The 25,764-nt window shown below is 44.9% G+C and overlaps 1 protein-coding gene across 1 annotated transcript; it reads left to right on the forward strand.

The window, feature by feature from the left end:
- The first annotated feature begins 814 nt into the window (after window positions 1-814).
- On the forward strand, window positions 815-24,895 carry CUNH8orf58 (chromosome unknown C8orf58 homolog). Its single transcript, XM_088151939.1, has 7 exons — window positions 815-1,312; window positions 11,477-12,138; window positions 15,859-16,023; window positions 16,435-16,630; window positions 17,969-18,081; window positions 19,033-19,151; window positions 23,937-24,895. Exons 1-7 carry the CDS (start codon window positions 1,264-1,266, stop codon window positions 24,037-24,039), a joined length of 1,407 nt encoding a protein of 468 aa, XP_088008065.1. The 5' UTR covers window positions 815-1,263; the 3' UTR covers window positions 24,040-24,895.
- The last annotated feature ends 869 nt before the right edge of the window (window positions 24,896-25,764 follow it).

A 25,764-nucleotide genomic window follows, 5' to 3' on the forward strand; every position in this document is an offset into this window, starting at 1 on the left:
TAACGAGACAATACTCTAACCTCAGAGTAAGTTCAGTGGAAGTTTATTTTAAGGATGGGGCTTTGTGTGTAGTGCAACTGTAAGGGTGTTGGGGTTAATCGAGTGGCAGAAGAGTGGGCTGTGTGTAAATGCTTTCCCTTCCCTTCATAATAATAAAAACATTGGCAGTGTTCAGGCAGCATGCTCATCTGTGCATTTCTGAATTTGCAGGACACGCTAAATGCTAAACTAACCAAATGGGTGGAGTAAACAGAACATCTGAAGCTAAAAGATGGTTGGCCTGTTTGTGGGTTTGGGGGCTGTGTGAATGCAGAACTTTTCTGACTCCCTTAGAATGGGAATCAAGAGTTCCACCAGTGCTGCCAAAGATGAACAGAGCGAAGGGCTGCAGTTCAGCCCATCTGGAGGGCTCCGTGGTCTCAATCTCTGCCCTTCGCTTCCCAATTTACACCTTCGGCTGGGTATGATGGGGATTATAGTCAGCACAACTGGAGGATGTTGGATTGTGCCAAGGCTAGTTTCAGGAAAAGATCGGATGGGGCAGGAAATGCACATTTTGGAGGAAAGTGGAAGATGTGTCCAGTACATGAATACAATTACTAAAAGTATATTTTTAACCCAGTGCATCATTTGGCGGCTGAAAATGATGCCGCGGTCTCCAGATGCTCCGGATTAGCCTTTGGCTCTTTTAAATTTAAAACGCCTCCCCGCCTGCGTCAGGAGCTCGTCTCAACAACCCCGCGCGGTGGGTCAGCGGGGGGAGAAGGGGCGAGGGGCGAGCGAGCTTTTCTTCGCTCAGGGCGGCGGCGGCTCCTCGCAGCGGAGCTCCAACCGGGAACACGTAGCCGCACAGGAAAAAGGTTCAAGGCCAGGAAAGGGGCCTCTCCTTCCGCACCGCGGCGGGACTTGCGGGCCGAGGAAAAGCTGAGTCTGCGATCTCGGGCTCTTCTCGCAGCTCGAGCGGACGCCCCGCAGAGCTCGGAGCGCTCGCTTCGCAGCGAAGCCGCCTTCCCAGCGCGGAGGCGCCCTGCGCGGGACCCCTCGGCGCTCCCGCGCAGCCCACCTACGCGCCCCTCCCGGCTTCGGGCGGGGGGGCTCCTCGCGGCCCCTGGGAGTGTCCTGCCTAGCGTCATCGGGGCCCCTCCCTGTATAAATCGCGCAGAGCAGCGCCGCGGTGCGCGCGGCAAAGCGGCAGGCAGACAGGCAGGCAGGCGGGCGGGCGGGAAGCTGGAAGCGCCCGCGGCGCTCCGCTGCGCTCCGGAGATGCTTCGGAAGCGGCGGGTCTTCTCGGTGGCGCCTCTCTGGAGCGGAGGTGAGTTTGGGGCTCCCTTCGGGCGGGGGCCTTTGCCCGCTTCGAGGCTTTGCCCGCGGGACTCCCGAGTCGCGCGTCCCCACTAGGAGCCGGCAGCGTCGCGGGCGCCGTCGGACTTCGGGCGTCCGCGGGCGACGCTGAGTGCGCCCGGCGCTGCTGCTCCCTCGGCCAGGCGCTTCAAGTTGTCGATTCCCGAGGGGGCAAAGCGCTGCCTGCCCGGAGGGCGCTGCACGCCCCTTGTTGGCAACCTTGTGCTCTGCTACGTGGGAAGGCCGTTACGTGCAGACCGCTGGGAGAAGCGGGGTGGGGGGACACGCATCGGATGGCTGGGGCAACTTCACCAACGTGTGGCTTCCGGAGACATTGGCTGCAACTGTTACCATTTTCAATCAGCAGATTATGGGTTGGGATGACGATAGTCGTAGAGAATACCAGAGTGGGGCCCCTGGCCTGTGGGATTGTGCAACATTCAAATGGATTCATTAACATACTTTTTGCCCCAGGTTTGATTAGTCAAAGCAGCTAACAGTATTAAAAATACAGCCTAGTTGAAAACATCAGTCGAGATTGTTTGCTGGGAGTGAGATTTGTTGAGCTCTTCGTAGATTAACTTCAGGAATGAACACGCAAAGGATTACATTTGGATCAAATCATACACTGTGAAATCTGGCTGGTTCTTTTCCTGTAACTCTGTCAAATAGATATTTTGTGTTTTTTTTTAACTGCCTGACTCACACATTTATGCTTTGTATTGTATGATGCAGACATCAAATGTGCCCTCTCCCCCAGTACATCCCCTCCAGGATTGCATGGGGGGGGGGGATCCAAAATCCCTTTAAAATAGTGCAAAGATGCTGTAGTGTGTGAGCAGTGTTTGTACATAGGTACAATTGTATAGGTAACTAAAAGAGTGCATTTATTTTTTGCTTATGACACCCAAGGGCATGTCTGGGGGATATCTGATTGATTTATTCCTATTTATATGGCTGCCCATCTCACAAAAAAAGTGACTCTGGGCGGCGTTCAATAAAAACCATAAAACAATAATATAAAAAACAACAAATCCAAAGAATTAAGAATTGTGATTTAAAGGCAAAGAGAGAGCAGCAGATATTAACCACAAAGGAGCCACCTCAGCAACTCACAGGTCCTTTGGGGCCCCAGCCTGATGGCACAGCCAAGTTCTGAGGAACTTCTGGAAAATCATGGATGGAGCCAACCTGACTTGGGGGGGAAGGGATGATGTTCCATAAGATGGGTGCCACGGCAGAAAGGCCCATCTCCTGGGTCCTGCCAGATGTAACTCTTTGGCAGACGGAACCGCAGCATGCCTCTTCTGCTGGTTTTGCTCCGGTCACCTGGAAAATTGCAGCTGATTTTTTTAAGTGGGAATCAAAACATTTCAGTTTCATTATCCTGAATGGAAACAAGCACCCTTTTCAGAATAGTTCTCCAGTCCTTTGGAAGAGAAATGGTGTAGAAGATTAGGCCAGAACCAATCAGCTGGAGACCAAAGTTATGAGAAGAACCTCACTCCGTGTTTGGATCTCCAGCCGTGGGACTGGCAGCCTACTGAGTGCCATCAAGTCTGGGAAGATGTGATTCCAGCTCCCGAGTTCAGCTGGAAAACCAATGGGGACTGTGCCAAAGCCATTGTCCTACCAATCCTATCTTGCAGGGTTGTTAATACTAAATAGGATAATCCTTGAAATGCCACCCTGAACAGTTTGTGAATTTTAGAAGTTAGTTTTAAAATGCAGGAGCTCATTCTGGGAGCTCATCCATAGCTGTGTTCTCAGGGCCAATCCTTAGTAGTCTCTCTTATCACTTATAATTATATCTTGCTTTTCTGTTTACTTTAAGATTAAACACTCCGGTTAAGAATGCCTTCATAAAACAAGCCATTTGCTAATAAATCCTCATGGTTATGTTTGATGACAAAGTTGCATATTTCCTTGAATGTAAACTCCCTTGAACTTCTCAAGTTCAGCTTATAAAGACTCTGGACTTCGACAAGACGCCTGGTTGGTATTTCTAGTTGAAAACCGGTATAGTAGGGCAAAGTTCTCAAAGTAGGAGTCTATGAAGAAGCTTCCAGGTTTTTTGCTTAATTATTTTCCTCATTCTCTGACTTCCTTTATGCTAGCTTATCACACATACTAATAAAACTTGAGAGCATTGTTATCACTGCATTGAGTTGCTAACAGAAGGGTGGACGTTCATGCTTGGAAAATATTTGTTATCCCTCCTCGCTCCTCCCTCTGTTATACCATAGATTGGATATCAAGGTAACTAACTGAGTAAAGTCGGTAAAACAGACCTAGAGAAATGAATTGAAGCGGTCTTCCCATCCCATTCACAGATGAACTCCCGAGTTTGGAAAATCTATTTACTCCAAGACACAGGACTCTTAAAGATGAAGACTCCTTCACCTGATAGCTTATGTCTGTATTTAAACTAGTCATCTTACAAGAAGTTGTAATTCTGAATTGCATATCTTTTGCATATTTTATGTGTGTGTTTTGAATGCTTGCTAGATGTGGCCCACTGCAGATCTCCTGCTACAGTTTGTGGCATTTTTCTGGATTGTATTTGCACACTGGTGACTTATAACCTCTTATAGGTTACCCAGCCATCATTGGGACAATATAAGATCTGAATTCATTACTGGCATATCAGAACAGTGTTGGCTGGATGACACAAGAAGTCCCTGTCATACATCACTAGCATGGAGGTAGTAAAGAAGGAACTTGAGCTGTTAACTTTGGCTGGTTGCCAGAAATAGCTGTTCCCAAATGAAAACTAATTGGTTGATCATAGCTGGGTGCTTGGAAACTCTCTCCCCAGGGAAGACTGTACTTAATTGTATCTAGGTCTGCTGTGCAAAAATGGAATATGATATTCTTTGATATTCTGGCCTCCGGTACACCTCCCAGCATTTGGGAGTTGTTGTCAGTTGGTAGGCTTTAGTGATCTGTTGACATGGTAGCATCCCCCTTGTAGCATGTCTAGTAGCCACGTTCTTTTGACGTCGTCCGGTTGGAAGTCATTTCATGTGTTGGAAGGGATTAGAGGCAGGCAATCTGAATTTTGAGGAAGGGGTGTCCCTAATACTGAAATATTTGGAAAAGTATCTCAGAAGCCAGTCCTCATTCCCTCGGAGGCCGTGCGGCCTTCAGGAAAGGTAGCAGTCCTGCTCATTTTCATTTCCAGATCACTAGAAATCTGGAATTTGACAAAACTGACAAATATTCTGATGTCTGTATGTATGTTGGTTTGAGCGTGGCTGTTTCTTCATATTAATGCAAGGGCTTAACTGTTCCTGGGAATGTTTGCTCTGCTTGTGGGGGCTCAGCCCTTTATGTCTGACTGGAGGGAGAAAAAAAAGCACCTGTAGAAACAGGCTGGGGTGAGGGCATTTTTTGCTAGGTTAGCTTTCTGCCTGCAGAGAATTTGTGATCATTGTTTTCGCATGGTATATTTGCTTAGCTACACAAGATAGAGATGCAGGCGAGATGGGATATCCTGGAATAGGATTATCATATGATCAGCGACTGTTGGAAGTTCAGTGACTGTTCAGAGTTACGGCAGCACTGAATGAGGAGACTTATGTCCAGTCCTCGAAGTTGTAGCTGTCACAGCATCCCTGCGGTCATGTGATCACCATTTGCGACCTTCACGGCTGGCTTCCAACAAGCAAAGTCAATGGGGAAGCTGGCAGGAAGTCGCAAGTCACAGTCACGTGACATCGCACTTAATGACTGTGCGGGATTCACTTAATGACCGCAACTGGAACTTCTGGAACTGGCATTGTAAGTTGGTGTGTTCACGTGATTTTTTTGCTTTATGACCATGTCACTTAGCGATGGGAGTTCCAGGTCCCAATTACAGTTGTTAACTGAGGACTACCTGTACATAAATGTGTTTGCCCCACCCAGGGCCCTCCTGTTGTATGCCCCAGCCTGCATTGCTAGAGATGACATATTGGCTTGAGGTGATGTGAGTTGCCGTCCAACAAGCCCAGGGTGAAGAAGGATGATGTAGATGTTTTCCAGAGCCCGTGTTGAGCCTCAGACCCTAGCAACACTTTTTGACTTGGGGTAAAGCTGCAGTTTTAGGTTACGGAAAATTGCTCTTCGCTGACATCTTCTCTGAATGTGTGAATGCAACGGTGTTGCATTTGCTGATAGCCTGTAAGACAGGGCAAAATGGAGTGTCTATTTAGCATTAGAGCAGTAACATGAAAATGGTGAATCCAGTTATGTAAATAATGATTCCATGGGGGTTTGGCAACGCAAGGAATGAATATTCCACATTTAACAGTTCTCACGCTTTGTAGAAACACAACTTGTCCAAGAAAGTGAGGAGTGAAATCCAGAGTGAGTTTTGACAGCCCCCCCAATTGCATGAGTGGAGTTTGCAATCCCCTGACCTGAGTGCCACAATGGTAGATTTCACATATTGTGGTAAGGCAGGTTTATTCAATAAACTGTGGCTTATGGAGTAAACCGCCATTAGCTACGCCACTACAACATGCTAAGCCAAAACAAGCAAACCATATTATGGTGTCGTGTGATATGTTAGCCAAGCCAGTGACTGGGGTTGTGGTGGCTTTGTTATTTATTAGGTTTATACGCTGCCTTTCATTTAGGAGCTCAAGGCAGCATACCGGTGCTCCCTCCTCCTGTTTTCCCCATAACAACCCTGCAATGTAGGTTAGGCTAAGACAGAAGAGCCAGCATGGCTGCGGAGGAATTAGAACCTTTGTCTCCTCCTCCTCCTTCTCCAACAGCTTCATTATTGTACCGTGACGTAACTTGATGGGGAAAGTTAGGATTAAAAATAAATAATAAAACATTACTTTAGAAGAGAAGGATGAGCCCAGTTTCTCAAAGATGGTAGGAGTAGATGAGCAATCCTAGGTGCCCTTGGAAGTAAGTCTTCTTACTCCTGTTGTTCGGAGAGACTCCGCTGTCTCTGGCAGCAGACCAGCTGAGAGAAGATCAAAGCGTCCATCTCTGCTTTCTACGGGCTTCTGTTTCCTCTCTTCCCCCTTGAAGTATTTGGCTGGCTTTGGGTGGGAGGGTTGTTTGAGCAGGGCCCAAAAGATGGGCAACATTTGAGGGATCAGTACTGGTTTCGCTGGTTGCAGTTATGTTCCAAATTGTGAAGTGATGGCAGATGTTTTCCTGCCATAAATAGCTATGCGACGACTGAAGCTCTGTGAACAGTGCAGTTTTCTAAACTTCAGTGGAACTGCCCAGCTGGTGAAGTTGATAGGAGGGCTAGATAGACTCGACTGGATGCCAAAAGGAGATGGTGAAATAATGGCTGGCTGCCAGTAGCTTTTTATGTTATTTACTGATGTATTTTAAAGGGTTTTAAACTGCTTTTCTGGGAAAACTCTCCCCAAGATGTTGAACATAACCCAAACGTAAAAATGAACGAAAATAAAACGTTGGGCTTTAAAACAAAAGAACACCTTTTAAAATAAAATGTAGTTGATAGAAGAATAGAATTTTTATTAGTCACAGGCCAGAGTTACAGATAGAAGCACATTAAAAAATAAAAAGAGGTAAAAACAAAACAGGATAAAAAATGTTACAAGTGGCGGGGGGCTCATTGATGAGCAATCAAAATCTGTCTGATTTTTGTTTGTAAAATCAAGCCATATTCGGTTGATATAAATAGCATTTCTATAACAACAGTAAGAAGCCTTCAATAAAATGGCCCTAACTTAAAAGTAATTTGAAATAGGTAGGTTTTTGAAAGCCCTTCCAGATCGTGCAATGCTGCTTGCCATGAGGTTGAATAGGACGGCTTAGGCCAACCTTGTTTATTTATTTTTTTATTTATATATCAAATTTATCACCGGCCATCTCATTAAAAAGTGACTCTGGGTGATTTACAGAGGAGATAAAATCAATTAAAATACAATATAAAAACAATCTTAAATAATAAATTACAAGAGATGATGGGAATTGATGAATAACTCAGGGAGTGTCATCAGTCACCAGCCACCCCCAGGATCTGATCTGATCTGATCTGATTGCCCCATGCAAGCTGGCAGAGCCAGGTCTTCAATCCTTTCTGGAAAGCCAGGAGGGTAGGAGCCCGCTGTGCCTCTGGGGGGAGAAGAGATGCTGGGATTGAAGTCCACACATCTGGAGGGCATTAGGCTAAGAGTGGGGATCCCGCTGCAAGGACCTTATTATCTCAAGAAGCCGAGATGGTCAAACAGAGAAAGAAATAACCTTTCATTTAAATGAAGGAATGCAGCTCTTTAAAAGGCCAAGATGGAGCACAAGTAAATGTCTTGTTTCCCTCCCTCAAAATGATAGTTTGGAATGATGTGTGGGTTGAGCACTGTGCATTCATTCTCTCTGTAGGCATGGGAGTGTTTGGGCAGGCAAGAGTGTAACCTCTACACGCTCAATTGCTCTTGGTGTACTTGTCCGTTGAGGTGGGAAGGAATGCTCGATGCCTTATTTTTTTTCAGAGAAACAGATCAGAAGTGATGCAATACAGGAGTGTTCATTGCTGAGATGTTACACAGCTGTTGAGATCTTCAAATATTTGAAGAGCTGTTGCATAGTTGGGGGAGTGGATTGTTTTCTAGAAAGTAGCATTGGACTGAAATAACAAAAAGAAGGATTTCGGAAATTTCTGATGGATAGATCAGGCTGACTTGAAGTAGGGGTGGGTTCTCTCTTTTTAAAAAAATAATTGTATGTAGATCATTCTGTAATAGAGGAAATCCTTTTATAGGTTTTGGAATAGATGATCTTTGAAGTCCTAATAGCTGGTGCAACCCTGTAAGCTTGTCACTAAAAGCTTCACCCAAAGTTCAACTCTCCTCTGTTGCAATCATTTTCAAAGGATCTTCAACATCTTTTTTTCATTCATGCATACATACATACATACACACATACATACATACATACATACATTCATACATACCACCGATTTCTCAGTTTCATTGTATTTTGGGTCCACAAAATACAAGGCTACTTTGGTGGGTAGACAATATAAACTAACTGTAAGTTCAGTGTGCCCAACTCCCTTTCCCTCTATATTCTGATAAGGGTGATACACATTTTTTAACTCATGATCTTCAATTTTATATAACTGAATCCAGTTGCAGAATATGAATTTTGTGAAGAATTCTGAAGTCCTGATGAAAAGATTTTTTGGGGGGTGCGTGTGACTCTTCTGCCTGCTTTTCCAGTCAGAATCAATTAGGACACGTATTTTTGATCCAGGCTAAAGATGTTTCTAGAGTAGAGAAGCTTTGTCACCTTTCTATGAGGTCCCATTTACATTGTATCTGTCACGCCTGGGAAATGTCCAAGTTGTTTTGAGGATCATTTAGATAAGATTTGTAGAACAGACTGTGCTCTACTCTGATGGGATTTTGTGATTCATGTCTTCCATCATAGACATAAATGACTCCCCAGATCTGGATTTCCAGAAAGAAAGCATTCAGAAACAAAAGAAGCAGACAAAAAAGTGTCCAAAATAGAGCTGAGTAGAAAAGGATTGAAATAATTCTAAAGCAGGATAGGTAGAAGGTGGATCCTTGGGTCATCAAGCATAGTTTAGAGCAGTGCTTCTCAACCTTGACAACTTGATGTGTGGACTTCAACTTCCAGAATTCTCCAGCCAGCATCCTGGCTGGAGAATTCTGGGAGTTGAAGTCCACACATCTTAAAGTTGTCAAGGTTGAGGAACACTGGTTTAGAGGATGGCTCTAGTTATTCAAGGATCTTTTTAAAAAGCTACCGTAGTTATTTCCCCGCCTTTAATTTAAAATTAAGAAACCTACAAGAGGTGAATGATGCTAGGAATCCAGGAGTGAATTTATGTGTGGAAGGAATATGATCTCCTGGAAAATAAATTCTTCCGCTAAACATTTCCTTGAATCAGTCTATTTCTTAACTTGCTGAATGTCAGCCTTCTTCTACTGCCCTGCTTTTGAATGATTTCATCATTCACATTTACTTGCATCCCCTTTGCAATCATTGTTCCTTGTGCTCCAAATCTCACAGATTAAGTATCCACCACTTCTTTTCTGTAAATCTTGAGGGAGTAGCGCTGGGACATTCAGAAAATTTGAAAGAGCCTGGATAATCACTGACCTAGTCTAGGACAGTTGATCAGTTGGCATCATAACTAGAAAGCAATTCTATAGTTCTGATTGGTATTGCAGAATCAAACTCTATATCCTTGCTTGTAGCTGGAATGGGCAAATGGAATCCAGTTTGATGAAAGTCACTGTGTAAGAGGGGAAGGTCTGGACACTGTTTGACTCAGAACCTTCTTATGCTTCCTCCAGTTCATGGGTGAGTTAGGTGAGGGGTCATACTGTTGCCCACTTTGACAACTAGGCATTCCCCCAAAATACTGAGATTTCATCTCCCAACCTTTGTCCATCTTGGCTTGCAATTCTGGGAGTTACAGACTCAACACATTGGGAGGGGTACCAATTTGGGAAGTACTGATATATTCCTGCAGGTATTCATAGGAATGCTTTGCTGGGGAGGGGGGAGTGAAACTATGGCCCATGATGTTTCATTAGTGTCCCCAGAGCTCCTCTGGGGAGTGGGGGTGGTTTGAACTGTTTGTGAATTATTTGGAGGAGGTTTAAGGAGAAAAGGAGTGTCTTAAGCTTCTGCAACTCTTAAAACCTGCCATGTACCCCCAATTTGAGAATAAAGACAAAAACTTCTGCCAGTGCTGGTGTCATGACATCATGCTCTACCCCCTTGCAGTCGTTAGGCAGGGGGCAATACCAGCGGCTCCCCCCAGTTTGGCTTCCCTCAGCATTTGCTGCATGTGATTTTGAAGCTTCCACATTCAGAGAACTGCCAGATATGGTTTATTTTACTGAGTAGTTGGAAAGAGAAAATATTTCTTATGAAGTTCTTCCACTCCTCTTTCCACTTGGAGAATGGAAAATCCAGTTTCTCTCTCAACCTGCCCTCTGTCATGTATGCTGGGGAACCTGTCCTTGTATAATATGTTCTTGTATAATATGTGTACAGTAGGTGGCTTTGGGCTCTCTAAAACAGTGTTTCTCAACCTTGGCAACTTTACGATCTGTGGACCGGCTCATGCTGGCTAGAGAATTCTGAGAATTGAAGTCCACACATCTTAAAAGTTGTCAAGGTTGAGAAACCCTGTGCTGTAAAAGATTGTAGGGTATTTCTAACTGGGTGTTTCAAGGCCTCCTTTGGACCCCAACACTGCAGTTGAACTACTTGAAAATGTTTTGAATGATAATGTCTGCAGCAATACTGGATTTCCAAGGAGGTTAAAAAGAGTAGACTGAAATATTTTGGAGGGGAGGGTTGCCTTGAATTGAGAGTGTATCTATGGAAGAAACCTCACTACTTCACTGAAATTGTTATAACTGGAAAGTTTGCACAAGACCCCTCTTATAACCATCATATCTATCTTTTAAACAAAGGGCTCAATGTCCTACAACCCTTAATTCCTATTCGCAATTTAGAAAACAGCCTGTAGGCAGTCTATTCATAGCTTGGATGAAGAATCCTGTTCCTCCCTAGTAACCCATTCAGCAGAGTAGGAGAAGAGAGGAAAGAAAGGAGCAGAAGAAAGATTTGAGATGCACGTTGTACTTAAATGATGGTTTCATCAATTGGCTTATTTAATAAACCACCCTCGGCAGAGCTCACACAATATTTAATAAGCCGCGCTGCCATGCTACGGTTTCCTTAGGGAAATGCCTGAAAAGTCAGAAAGAAAGGAAAAGAGATTTTTCTCCATTTTCTCTGCATTTTTTTCTTCATCCCTGTTTGAAAGCAATGATAGTGTGGAAAGAGAAGGGCCAATGGTGGCCTCCCTTGCCTTCTAGGGATCTGGTGCAATTATCTTTCTGAACAAGCACAGAGAATGCTGCCTTCTCCTTGTGGCCAGACCGGGCTGCTGCATGAGTCATGCACCTGTGAGGAGTATTCTTGGAATCCAAATGTTGCAAGCAGATTTCTTCAGCGGCTGATCCGGAGCTCTTGGGGAGCATTAGCATGGGGCAGGGCGGGGACGGAGCTCTTACCTGGCCAGTCACTCTATTTACATAGTTTCAGTTCATTCTTGGTGGAATGGGAGTGGCTTCTGTTCAGTAGACTCCTTTCTCAATTGCAGGTAGTGCCTGGAGACCAGCAGAGAGCTGTGTGGTGTTAACCTCAGTCAGCATGTACCGGAAGCTGCAGGCCCCTCAACCCCAGGCTCCGCTAAGCCTGGATCCTGAAGACAAAATGAGCAAAGGGGCTGATAGGTGGGCGGAGGCCGGATCCCCAACTGAAGCTGCTCCCCACCAGCTGGGCTTCTTGCCCATGAGCGGACGGCTCCTGAAATCCGAATCGGAAGACTCTGGCGTGGAGATGGCCAGCAACGATCACTCCCCTTCGACCCCGATAGGATCCGAAAAGAGCTTTTCTTTGGACTGCCTAGATGGCCTCCAGCTGACAGTAGAAGATGATCCTTGTCCAGCCCCTCGGGAGGATTGCCCAAAAGAACACAGGCCAGAGGAACCGGTGCCCGCTCAAGATCGTGCCTACCGACGGAATCTCTCCGTCAGCAAGAAGCTTGCCCAGGTGGTCCAGCGCTCCCAGAAGCACCGCTTGCCTGTCCGTTCACCCAGGCAGCTGACCCAGAGACCTCGGAGCTTGGTAGATTTGGAGGGGTTGAAGTCCTGCTACCCACACCGGCCAGCGAGTGTGGACGGGGGTCCGGATGCTGCTTCTGGAGGACATAGAGCCGTCTCGGGCTGCAGCACCCCTGAGGAGCAGAAAATAGAAGAAGAGGTGAGTGTCAGAAAGATCCAGCTGTTGTTTGGCCAGCTGGCACAAGGGGACCTGGGGAGTCCTTTGAAATTGCCCTGGCGGAGCAGGGCGGCTGCTTGCGGAGGGGCTAAAAATGAAGGGGCTTTGCAGGTGCGTTCCTGGTGAGGAGCATGATCAGGGTGATGGGGAAGTTAGCAATGTCCTCCTGCTGTGGCTTAATCTCTCCTCCCACCAGCTAGGCGGGTTAGTTTCGTATGGGAAATGCTCTTCATTCCACCCTGTGACACTGCCTTGCATAATTGCCTCTTGCTGGCATGTCCCATGTCTTTGCCTTTCATAATCCCTCAAGGAAGAAAGTCTTTCTCTCTGCTGACCTAGTTTGTCACTGGGAGGAGCTGGCCTTCCTCTGGAGCCCAGGACTTGACTCACCTGTGCTCTGCGTAGCCAGGTAGCTATTAACGTGCCTAGTCACTGGCATTCAGAACTGGGGCCGAAAGTCCCCAGAGACAACACGGAAGGTAAATTATGATTTGCTTTTGTCACAGTGTGCTAAGCAAACACGATGGCCTGCTTTATCCATGACATTGATTTATAAACCATAGTTTATCATCGGTGATGGAGCCAGACATCATACTTAGCCCAGACAAACCTCGTTCTGCTTTGCGTGGGCCTCCCTTTCTTTTTTAACATTAACTTTTTAAACCCCTGATTGCAGGTTCTAGCACTGCATCCTTGGAAAGCTCATGAAAACCTCGTTAGATCATTATCGCTGCAGTATACCAGCTAGAAGGCCACGCCCATAATTTCTAATTGCAATCTAAGCCAAATTAAATTCGCGTAAGTTTCTTTCCAGAAGAAACATGCGTAACATCGCTGCCTAAGGTTGTGAATGAATTGCCAAGTCCCTGGATCAGGGTTTGACTTCTTCAAGAATCTCCAGGCCTGCCATAGACTATGGGCTGCAGAAATGTGGAAGGGTTGTAAGAGGCAGCAAGGAATTCATTTCTATATCCTTTTTTTTAACTGCTGCCTAGGGGCCATCTGGATTTTGGCAGTTTAGATATGGGGTCTCTGTCTTGGGTGCTCCTAAATGGAGGTCTCTCAGTCACGGGGAGATAGTCATTTGAATTCAGCCCTGAAACGCAGGGGATGAAGGTGGACCTCTTAGCCGCCTTAGCAAGGTTCTTGCGAGGTAGAAGAGGATGGAGTGTTACAAGGAACCACTTGGTTTGTGGGGGATATTTCTGTTTACCTTTTTTTCTTTTTTTGGCCGGGAGGTCTGTTCCTTGAAAACCAGGAACACCCATCTGCAGCGATACGTTTGCAAGATTAAGGCTGTTTGCTTTTGCCATTGAAATAAGAACAGCCATGAAAACAAGAGAGTAAGGCCTAAAAAAAAAAAAATCAATCACAGTGTTTGTAGCAGGGGAAACCCAGCTGTAAATTTTCCAGAAAACAATTGTAACAACAACAACAGTGGCAAATGTAAGAGATCTAAAACGGTCACGGAAATAGAAGACTGCAAAGCACAGATTCAGAGTTTAAGGCAGGACGCTCGAAATTTAATGGAGCGCTTAAAAAAGGGTGACTTGAAATGCCTGGATGGAATATAATAGAGGGTGGTGTTTTGTATTTTAATTTTAGTTTATTTGTGTTCTGGGCACTCAGAAGCATCAAGGGAGCACGCAACCTCTTCAAAGGATAACTAGCAATTTGAGAAAGGGAATATCACTAACCTGGAGGACCTCTGCCTGCAGCAGCCTGTGAATTTCTGTATCAAGGACACTTGAAGCAAGTTCCCTGTACCTGAGCTCAGGACATATATGGGGAGAGGTGTCCTATATACAGGGTGTTGTAGTTCAGCACCAGCCCTTTGCAGTCATGAAGATCTGATATTTGCTCTCATATTTGGAAGGCATGAATATAGTGAAGAGCCCTGAAATGTCTTCTGGAATGTTTGGCCTTCTTCTCGCCAAAAGCTCAGCCAGTGGTTGACTAGGCTGGCTAAAAGTTCTGGAAACTCAAGTCCAAAACAGCTGGAGGACAGAAAGTTTGGAGTAAGCTGTGCCTTTGTGGGAGTCTTCTTTCTAAGGCAGTGTTTCTCAACCTCAGCAACTTTAAGATATGTGGACTTCAACTCCCAGAATTCCCCAGCCAGCGCTGGCTGGGGAATTCTGGGAGTTGAAGTCCACATATCTTAAAGTTGCTGAGGTTGAGAAACACGGTTCTTAAGTGTCATCTGAGGTAAAGATGCTCATCTTTGCCTGCAGCCCTCAAAATCTGCTACTCTGCCTTGGTTATTCTCAGCTACCTGGAACAGGAATTCGCTGGTAGTCAATAGCTCCTGCCCAAAGCAAAGTGTTTGCGAGTAGCACTACACAGCTCAGTGATCCAGGAGTTACCTAATATTTGGCAGTGGGGAAAGTGCTGGAGAGATAAGGAAGCACACAAGGTAATATTAAGCGTGGGGAGTTAAACACTAGTCTGGTCCAAAATTACATTTAGAGAAATGCAAGCGCTGTGTTGGAATGTGTGTTCCTGTTCTGCATAGCTGTTGGATTACGTCATTTTATTTCATCCGCGTGTATCACTGAGTTTCCTCCTCTCTCTTGTTGCATTTTGGATTGATGGGGGTGTGGCAGGATAAAAATATGACTAATTCGCGATGAGCAAAACATGTAGCAAGGAAATAGAACTTCAGATTTCTTGCGTAATGCTGGCCCTTCAGCGATATGCTTGCTGATGAAACTCCACAAGTGTATAGCAAAGGTTACCATATTTGCTTCTGATGGTTAAATCTAGAAAGCGAAGGTTCTTGATTCTACAGCAAGTGTCTTATAATATACGTGTAAAGCATTGGGTTTCAATTGGTTGGGCAAACACTGCTGATAAACTCCAGTGCCCTAAACAGCTTTGGGCCAAAATATTTCAAGCCTTGTTTTTTTTTCCCATGGGAATCTCTTTTGTTTGGTTACTTTGTTAAGAGCTTATCCTCCACTTCTATGTGGCCATGTTGGTTAGCATTGTGCAAAACAGGCCATTAATGGCTTGATCAGCAAGCCATGTCAAGTGCAGTGTGTGACTCCAGCTAAGTTCATTAGATGTTCAGTAGATGCCCATCCAGGCTTCTTGTTCACTGTGTGTGTGTGTGTGTGTGTAATGTTAGCACGTATTCCTGATGCCCTGTGAAAGGCTGAAGGAACTTGGGATGTTCAGTCTGGAGAGAAGAAGACTTAGGAGAGACCTAATAGCCATGTTCAAGTACAGAAAGGGAAACTCCAGAAAAGGTGGACGAGAACTATTCTCCATCTCCACAGGACCAGAAATAATGACAGGTATAATAGTAATAACTGGTATAAGTTGCAGCTACCTAGACTTGGTTTAAATATAAGGAAATATTTCTAATGGTAGGATCTATCCAACAGGGGAAGAGTCTACCAACTAAGCTGTGGGTTTTCTAACAGGGGAATAGTCTTCCAACTAAGGTTGTGGGTTTTCCATCTCTGGAGGTGTTGAAGATGTTGGATGGTTTAACTCAGTGTTGTCCAAACTTGGCCACTTTAAGATGAGTGGACATGCTGGCTGGGGAATTCTGGGAGTTGAAGTCCTCTCATCTTAAAGTGGCCAAGTTTGGACAACACTGGTTTAACTGGTTCTCCTGCGCATTGCAGAGGTTCAGACTAAATGTTAGTTGTGGTCCCTTCCAACTCTGTGTGATTCTATGTGATGTTCATTCTCTAGGCACAGCAGCCAACCTCCCTTCCCATGCCGGGACAAGGTCTGCGCTACCTGGAGCACATCTGCCAAATGCTGGAGAAAATCGCCCAGCTGCAGAGAGCCAACATGCAGCTCCACCATCAGCGTCAAGTACTGGAGTGCCGGATCCGGGCGCAGGAACTGGAGAATGTAAGAAAGAGCTACAGCGAATGAATTGTCTGTATACAAGTTGGTCTGTGTTGGAGAGACAGGTGGGGAAATGGAGAGAGGCTTGTAAGCAGCACCCTTTCTGTCCTAGCTGTCCTCTGTCTGTTGTTGGCCCTTTGCATTAGGTAGGTTAAGGTGAGAGAGAGAGCGCTTTGCTCACGATCAACCAGTGAGTTTCAGGGCCAAGAATAGATTTGAATCCTGTTCTGATGCTTGTGCTCCATTATGCCATACCCTTTGCAATTCTGTTGTTGGTTGTGGAGACGTTTGAATGAAATCCAGATTTGGAGCTAAATGTTTCACCTGCTTATCCAGTCCCCCTACAACAGTTAAACCCTGAGTGGTATTTCCAGTTTGGTTGTTCTCCAACTCAAGTCCTGTTTGGTCTGGCAGGAGGGTTTTTCTGAAGACGTTCCAGAGGACTCCAAGCTGCCTCAAATGGATCCCCAGCCTGGCGATCCAGCAGCCATGGAGATTGAAAAAGAGGAAGGAGAACATTCCAGTTTGCTGGACTCCTGGCACCCTCACCTCTTCCGGACCCACTCTGCTTCAGACACACGCATGTTGCGGAAACAAACCTGTAATCTGGGTGAGTAGCCAGTGGTCAGTCTGTGCTAACTATAACCCCCAATTCTTGGTACTGTCTCTGGGCACTATTACATTGTCATTTTTTCTCCCCAAATCCTCAGAAGCTGTTAAAAAGTGATCCATGATTACCTTCACTTCTGCTCCCTTTGAAGTACTAAAAATAAAGAGCAACTGTCATTGCTCTGTCCTGAGTTACACAGGTTTTGCAATGACAATAGTCCCCTTCTCTCCACCCATTCCAAAGAAGTTGGGAGGGAGGATCCTGAAACAATTTGACAGTTTGCCCACCAGCTTACTGATGTTGGATAACTTTCTTGTCAGTGTCATTTCTGCTGTTGTATCTGGGCTTCTGAGGGGGAACTGCAAAACCATCAAGCTAGTTAGGCCACTTGGAGGACCTATGATTCAGGAGCCAGGAGGAAGGGGTGAAGCAGGAGTTCCCATAAATGAGGAAATGGATCCTCAATATAGTAAAACAGCCTTTAGCTTTACAGTGGTTTGAACAGTGCCACAGCTGATTTGGAAATGAATCCGTTCAACTCTCCAACAGTGCTGAATAAAGTTATGGAGCTGGTTTCAGACTGGCTCAGAATCCTCATTTGAAGGTAAAGTTCCCTGGGCCCATGTGAATTGTTCAATGCACAAATAACTCGGTCTCTAAGGCAGGCAGTGGAATTTTTATATTCATCCCTATTGCAGAGACAGAGAATTGGGTGAATTTTGCTGCTGTTCAGCTATATCCTCCATTGCTCCTAACCATTAGTTCAGTTGCCTAAGGCTGATAGGAACTGAAGTGAAACAACAGGTGAAGTTCCTGTCCTGTTCTAGCCAGGTGGAAAATTATCAAGGTTCTTGTTGTTGTCCTTCTCTTTGGGGAACTTTCTGTTTCTTTAAAAAAATGCTTTGTTTCATAAAATAGCAATATACAGAAGATAGGTTATAATGGTCCAACGGGATGGTGTCATAGTTATAGCTGATTTTTTCAGATGACTATGATGCATTGTGCAATTTATGTTTTTTCCCTCTGAAGTTTAAATCCTTCTGCAGCTGCCACTTTCTAAATACCCTTGCAGCTTACAGGTTTCTCAGCAGTATTTCTAGCCAGCGTGGGGAAGTTGGGAGTCCCAAAATATCCATTTTATTGGCCTTCCATTATTAAATATTTAACATTTGAATGATGGGTTTGAGCATCACGTAGAAGCCACATTAAATGGGCTCTGTTGATTTTTCTCTAGAATTGGCTAGCTTGACAAATAGCTTGAATTGGGAATAAGGTGGCTTCTATCGTTCCTAAAATAGTGGATTTCTGTTGCACTAACCGGCTCTTTCATTTCTGCAGGGAGCAAGATTGATCGCTCTAGCAAGATACCAGCTCACGCTGCCAGCTCGCCCAGCCTACTGGATCAGCTAGATGGCAACTCTCATACTTTGCCACCAGGGATAAAGCTTAAGGTGAGCTTAAGGGTGTGTCATTTGGTGTTGCCATCAATACCAAGACTGAAGGTAGGTTAGAACTGAATCTGGAGAGAGATGTTGCTGATACCATCCATACAAAGGTAGATATCGGTTCACATAATATAGTAAGCCAGACCTGGGAAGGAGTTTGGCTTACTGTGAACAATCAGTGCATTGATCTGTGCTGTTCAGCCCCTTCTGTTTGGCTTCTCTGCCAGGAGGATGGCAAAGCCAGGGCTGTGCAATTCGGGTGCTGTCCACATATGTTGGACTAACTTACATCTGCTCTAGCTAGCGTGATCAGTGGGAAGAGATGATGAGAATTGTAGCCTGAAACAGATACAAGTGTCAGGTTGTTTATTTCTGGACTGAATGAGGCTCCGAAATGTAGTTTATGGCTTGTGAATGACCTGTGCAAGGGAACTTGGATCTGATCCAGCAAGCTTGTATTGATGTTCTTATGTAAATAGCATAGGCTTCAGAGAGTTTAAGCATTTTGAGACAGATAGGAAGGCCGTGTATTCTTTGATAAGCTTTGTTCCCACCACTCCTTCAGTTTATGAAAACTGCAAACAAGGATTGGAGAACAGTAGCTATTGGTTCCACAGCAGCATGCAGAGAGATAACGTCCAAAACGAGTCTTCTGTGTTGTGTTGTGTTGTGCAAAGTGCCTTCTGTTTCTGCTTGACTTTCAGTTAAGCGTGGTGCTGCTTTTCTTGATATCATTTTTGTCTCACAAAGGTGGGATTGTGGCTGCAAGTCTCAGAATTCCCAGTTAACAGGCTTGGAATTCTGGGACTCAAAGTCACAGCCCATCTGAAGATCACCAAGTTGGGGGAGGCTGTTCTGAGATGTGCCCTTGTGACTAAAGGAAGAATTGTGTCCCATCCTTCATTTCCTTTTCCTCGTGGCTACATCCTCTCTTACCATGTGATATCCCTCCTCCAGAATGACCACTCCCACTGGGGTAAAGTCAAGGTGTTGATCAACAGAATTACAAGGAAGTCTGCACAGACCAATGAACTGACCCCATCTAGTGACACAGCATCCAACAGCAGGCACTGTCGGTAAGTTCCAGCTTTAGGAACATGATTCTGAAATTATTCAGACGCGGGACTGACCCCCTGCCAAGTGCTGAGGCTTGGACACTGACCACCGAAAGAACACGGAGTCTGCTTCTGTTCCCCATAGACGTGGGATTAATAGGAGACCTTTTATCCCTTCAAACTATCTGACACGCTTCAGGTACAATAGGAATTGGAGAGCCTTCTTCCTAGACAAGCTAAGTGCGTTGCTCTCCATGTTATTGGAAGAAAAGTTAGGCAACATCCAAAGAGCAGAGCAAAGCTTGCTTGCTTGCTTATCCGTCTGTCTATCTATCTACCCAACTTGGACAGTGCGACTCTGGGTGGTATACAATAGATCAAAAGTCAAAACTAAACAGACAGTTTCTAATTAATTTTTAATAAGACATTTTTACAGAATAAAAGCAATGCAAACTTAGAAAAAAGAAGATAGTGGATAGATAAAAAGAAAAAGTAAGACGAGATAGGAAAAAAAGAAAAACAAAAGAAAAAAGATATGAAGGAGTAGCTTCCAATCTTCTTTACAGCAGTTATAAATGCATTTCTACTTTATCCTTTCTCTTTAAAATTACATCGTAACTTCCTTCTTTCCCTATTTTACCCATTCTAATCATCAAACCCATAAATCACAAGTTCATTGTTTTCCATTTTCAGCAAAAAGTCCATAAAGGGTTTCCAGTCATTAATGAATACAGTTATTATCTTCTCCCTAATCAGACATGTCAATTTTGCCATTTCTGCAAGTTCCGTCATCTTCACCAGCCGTTCCTCCATTGTGGGTATTTCAAAGTCTTTCCATCTTTGTGCATATAATAATCTCACTGCAGTTACCATATATAAAAACAATCTTCCATGAGTCTAAATTGAATCTAAAAATGAGTCTAAAATAACATAAAAAAGCAGGAGACGGTGAGTTCTAGTCCCGCCTTAGGCAAAAAAGCCGGGTGGGTGACTTTGGGCCAGTCAGCCCAACTCACCTCACAGGGTTGTTGTTGTGGGGAAAATAGGAGGAGGAAGGAGTATTAGGTACGTTCGCCGCCTTGAGTTGTTTATAAAAATAACAAAATCTAAAAAATAAAATATTAAATAGACAATTTCATTGAAGATCCATGATAGGCAACCAGGAACTCATGTTCCCATCCCTTTCTGGATGGAAGGTTCCAATCACCCCAGCCTCCAAACCCAAGAAAAAGGGAAAAAATGAAGTTTTTGCTGCTTTTCTGAAGGCCAACAAGGTCAGGGCCAGATGTGTCTTGGGGGGAAATAATTCTGGAGGGCAGGCGGTGCAACAGAAAAGGCCCACCTCCTGGGTCCCATCAGACAGCATTTTTTCAGGAAGGGACCCGAAGTGTGCCCATCCTATTAAAGTGTGTGATTAAAGGAAATACAAACAGTAGAGCAAAGTTCCTCATCCTCAGCCACTTTAAGGTATGTGGACTTCAACTCCCAGAATTCCCCAGCCAACATGGAATTCTGGGTGTTGAAGTCCATTCATCTTAAAGTGGCTGAGGATGAGAAACACTGCTCTGCGCAGATAACTGTGGTGCAATTCCCTCCCAAAAGAGAATCGGCTTGTCTGCTTTTAAATAGCCTTTTACGAGAGTTATATTCTTTGCCTTCATTAGTGCTTCTGAAGGTATGTTTTTATTATGCTTTGTCAAAGCTACTTCATTTATTAAGTGTTACAGTTCGGAGGGGCTTTTGCTGCTGTTATTATTTGTACTGACACTTAGTAAAGCACAAACACATTTATACAGGGAGGAGAAACGGGTGTGAAAGAGACCCATCGAATACCAAACTGCTGGATAAATGACAACTGAGCAAAACTGTGTAACCTCCTTGGATACACATAGAAATTGATTCCCCCCCTAATAAATGCACATATCCTGTCTTTGACCTCCATGAATATGAAGCAATGAGCAGCTGTATTAAACCAGAGGCTTGGATAGATGCTCTACTGCAGTGTTCCTCAATCTTAGCCACTTTAAGGTGTGTGGACTTCAACTCCCAGAATTCCCCAGCCAGCATGCTGGCTGGGGAATTCTGGGAGTTGAAGTCCACATACCTTAAAGTGGCTGAGGATGAGGAACTTTGCTCTACTGTTTGTATTTCCTTTAATCACACACTTTAATAGGATGGGCACACTTCGGGTCCCTTCCTGAAAAAATGCTGTCTGATGGGACCCAGGAGGTGGGCCTTTTCTGTTGCACCGCCTGCCCTCCAGAATTATTTCCCCCCAAGACACATCTGGCCCTGACCCTGTTGGCCTTCAGAAAAGCAGCAAAAACTTCATTTTTTCCCTTTTTCTTGGGTTTGGAGGCTGGGGTGATTGGAACCTTCCATCCAGAAAGGGATGGGAACATGAGTTCCTGGTTGCCTATAAATGTGTTGGATCTTCAGTTGTCTGAAGATAAAGTTGTCTATTTAATTTTTTCTTTTTAGATTTTTTTATCCCACCTTTATTATTTTTATAAATGACTCAAGGCAGTGAGCATACCTAATTCTCCTTCCTCCTCCTATTTTCCCCACAACAACAACCCTGTGAGGTGAGTTGGGCTGAGAGAGAGGGACTGGCCCAGAGTCACCCACCCGGCTTTCACACCTCAGGCTTTCTGGGGTTGAGAAACCCTGGTGTAGATACTCCACCAGTCGTGAAAGGAGGAAGAAGCGTCTCAGATACGAGAGCTGATTTTGGACAGCTGGTTTGGGAAGAAAAGCCACCTAATCACCCTCTGAAATGTTACATGACCTTGTTTCCCACCCTTTGGGTTTGCTCTCCCTGGCCTAGATAGAAGGACAGAAAGTAAACAAGGCCAGCTGGAAAGAGACTGTTTTGGTTTGTTATTTTATAGATTGAACATGAGAACAAGAGGTCCCCCCTGCTCCCTCTATCCTGCATTAGCATTTTAATGTTTTTCCAACATGCATTGTCCAGAGGATTTGAGGCTGCTTCTCTCTGCAACTGAGCTATGCAATTAAAAATAAACATTTTAGTAGAAGTTGTCCGAGGGCCACTTTGGTGTCGTCGTGAAGCACCAGGGTAGAAACTGGGAGACCGTGAGTTCTAGTCCTGCCTAGGCAGAAAGCCAGCTGGGTGACCTTGGGCCAGTCCTTCTCTCTCAGCCCTGGGAAGAAGGAGGCAAGGACAAACCGCTTCTGAAAAATCTTGCCAAGAAAACTTCAGGGTCTAGTCCAGGCAGTTGCTAGGAGTCAACACTGACTTGAAGGCACCAGAAAAAAAAAGAAAAAGTTTCAGTCTTGCTGCTTATTGCAGCAAGGAGGGAAATCACAAAGCAGTACATGGGTTAAAAGACCTGGGCAGAATTGAAAGGTGTACTTACTTGGTATAGACGTTGAGGGCTGCAGTGCTGGAACCATCTTTAAAGAAAGTTGCAGGCAGTTTGATCAGTTCAAAGTCCCTCCTAAAAGCGATAGTTTGTTCTCCAGTCTTTCCTCTCCTAGCACCTCTCCACCCTCCCTTCAATTTCAGCAGGAGCGAGGAAGGGCAGATTGCTCTCCCCAGGCTTGGAAACGTTACCCGATTTGTGTGTGTTGCGGGGGAGGCTTCCAGGTGCTGGGGTCCCAAGTGATAAAAAGCTTGTGGGTTAAAGCAGGGCTATGTTCTGAAGAGGGGGACGTTTTTGAGACCTACAAAGGCAGCCCCGTGCACAAGTGGTAGTCATGCCAAGCGTGGTGGTCATGGGTGGTAGTCATGCCAAGCGTCCTAGTCACGCCTAGGTGTTTCTGTAGTGCGGAGAACCTTTTTTAAAGCCAGGAGCGCTCATAGTTGGCAAGACATCTAAACTGGTGAAAAGGGCATTACATCTGCATTCCGTTTGGGTTTCCATAGTGTAATGTTTGGGGCTTATTTAATATTTATTTTTATTTGATTCATCTCCCCCCTTTCATTCAGGAGCTCAAGGTGGCGTATGGAGCACTCACTCCTCCCACTTTTCTCCACAATGACAACCCTGTGAGGGAAGTTGGGCTGAGATGGTACCTGGCCCAAGGTCACCCATTGTCAAGCCCTTTGAAGAAGGCAACTTCAGGAAGGCAGGGTCATGTGGATTTCTGGAAAAATCTTCATGGTTAGAAGACTTTATTGTAACAGAACCTTGAGGCCCATGAAAGCAGTTCTCCAGATGAACTTATACCTAACATAATTAAGGTGGAATGACTCCGAGTTTCAGTCTCACATTTCTCACCCCCACCACTGCCATCCCCCAGATTCTGGCATCTTTTTGGTAATGTCCCTGCTTTCTACTGTAAAGGATGGGCTCCCTCCACCATGTTCCCAAGCTCTGTTAGACATTTCATCACACTCAGGGAGGTTCTGTGGCTGAGAATCACGGTCTCTCTGGTGCCACTTCAGCACCAACATTACCCCACATTGCCTCTAAGGTTGAGAGGGAGAGAGAGACTGGCTTAGTCCCCCGGGAAGCTTCTGTAGCCGGACTTAAACCTGAGTCTTCCCACTCCCACCCTAGCACCATCACTGCTACACCATATTATGTGAATATGACTCTGATTTTGGTGCAGTGGTCCTGGTGTGCATTTTGAGTTCTATTTTGCAGGAGACTTTATAGATAGATACAGATACAGATATAGGTACAGGTATAGATATATGGATTGACTGTGGAAGTGGGATATGGAGTCTGGATTTGTAGCTTCACTCGAGCTTGGAAACACTCAGTGATGCTTGGGATGCTACAGCAACTGGACTGGAAACACTCCAAGATGATTTTCCTCCTTTACTTTGCCTTACAGAGCAGACATTGTATTAGACAAAGAAGGATCCTATCCAAGGCGGCATTTTCTGCCCACTCTGGTGGCAAAAAAACAGCGACCGAAACATCTTTCCATGGGGTGAACTTCGAGTTCTCTTGGAGACATGGCAGATTTGCAAGTCCTGATTTGACACTGTTGTGCCAATAACTGTCTGTCCCTTCCTCACAAGCTTGTCTGAATCCACCAGCTTCACCACCTGCTTCACTAATAGTCATGGAATTTGAATACTCTTCAGCAGAAGATCGATGAGGAGCAAGAGATATTCAGAGAAGAACTGAGACACATGAGACCTGTTTTTGTTTTCTTTGAATTGAAATGAAATGAAGGGTCTTGGGATTCTTCCTAGCAAGGTTTCACATTGCATAGGGACCAATGCAGTAATGCAAACAATCATTCAAAATGGCTTGGCAACTGTGGTTGTTATACTGGCTTGCTAATGACCAGAGTTTGTTTCAATGTGCACATTAGCATAGCTGAATCTTGAATTGCAGTTCACTTTTTGAGAGAAACTACCAGTATTAGCTTAGCACAGGGTTTTCATTGCAGTCCTCACCAGTTTCATTTTTAAACACACGGTTTGGAGCTGATCCTCTGGAGAAAACTGGTTTTAGTGCACTGTGTTTGGGGCTGGTCCTCTGGAGAAAACTGGTTTTATGCTGTACCGGGCACCTAATCTCCAAAGTATAATTCACTTGGCACCCTGCTACTGTGTGTCTCTCCATAATGGCTTTTCTCTTGAGATTTGAGGTTACTGCTTGGCTGGTTGTTTAGGGCTGTTGATATGAAATAACTCGGTGTTTTGCAGACAGAGAAGATGGCGTGAAGAGAATGCTTCATCTTCTGTCACCTCACGTATCAGGAAATCCCTGCATTGCAGAATGTGAAATGACTTATTAGTCTCCTCTGCCTTTTTTTAATTAAACAAATCTGACATCCTCTGACTTTTTGTTCTCTCCCCCCTCCCCCACTCCTTTTTTTTTTTTTTTGGGTGCATGCAACTGTATAACTTCACAGATGGAGTGGACCCTGTATTTTTATATGACTTAACAGTCACATGTATATGCGGCTGGGAGGGTGAATATATTCATAATGTATTTAAAGAAGGAAAATAAAACTTTTTGCAGACTTTTAAACGTTTGAACATGATGGTAGAGGTAAAAATGTGCCTGAAAAACTAGATTCATAATTCAGTGGAACTCTGTGCCAAAGGAAGGATGCGTGTTTGAAAAACTCGTTTTGGGGATATACGTAATCCTTTGCAGTTAGAAAAGTAGCATGTCATAAGGAGCAAAGCAGAGCCCTGCTGGGTTATACCAGGGATCCATCTAATCTCCCACCTTATTTCCCAGAGGGTGGAAGTGGTTGCCTTCAGGAAGTTCAGCAGAATTTGGGAGCAGCTGACCTTCAATTGCATAAACCTTTAGAAAGTTGGTTTAGCTGTTGGATAACGGCCTTCCCACAATCTGATGCTGTTCAGATACATTGGAATCCAGTGCCTATAATTCCCAGCTATTGTGGCTAGTGCCGAACTAGATTGACCTGGCTCCCTCTGGGTATCCTGAAAACTTAATTTATCATAGCTTAAATGTTGGGGTGGAAAAAGTGCTCCTTGGTGTCACGAAGATCAGCATTCTGATTCCTAAATAATTAGTGGCTGGGGCAGGCCCATTCATCTCTACTCAGGTCAAGCCCTGGACTTTGAGGACAGAGGGGATGTTGGGGGAGCAGCTCTATTATGATATCCTACCTTTCTATAATGCCGAAGGTCTTTAGGCAACTGGAGTTCCAAAGCTTTAGAATCTAGCCC

The sequence above is a fragment of the Python bivittatus genome, unplaced genomic scaffold (genome assembly GCF_059951505.1).
Source record: "Python bivittatus isolate LINGU-HERP-01145 unplaced genomic scaffold, Pbiv_v1 ctg000680_np1212, whole genome shotgun sequence".
Classification (NCBI taxonomy): domain Eukaryota; kingdom Metazoa; phylum Chordata; class Lepidosauria; order Squamata; family Pythonidae; genus Python; species Python bivittatus.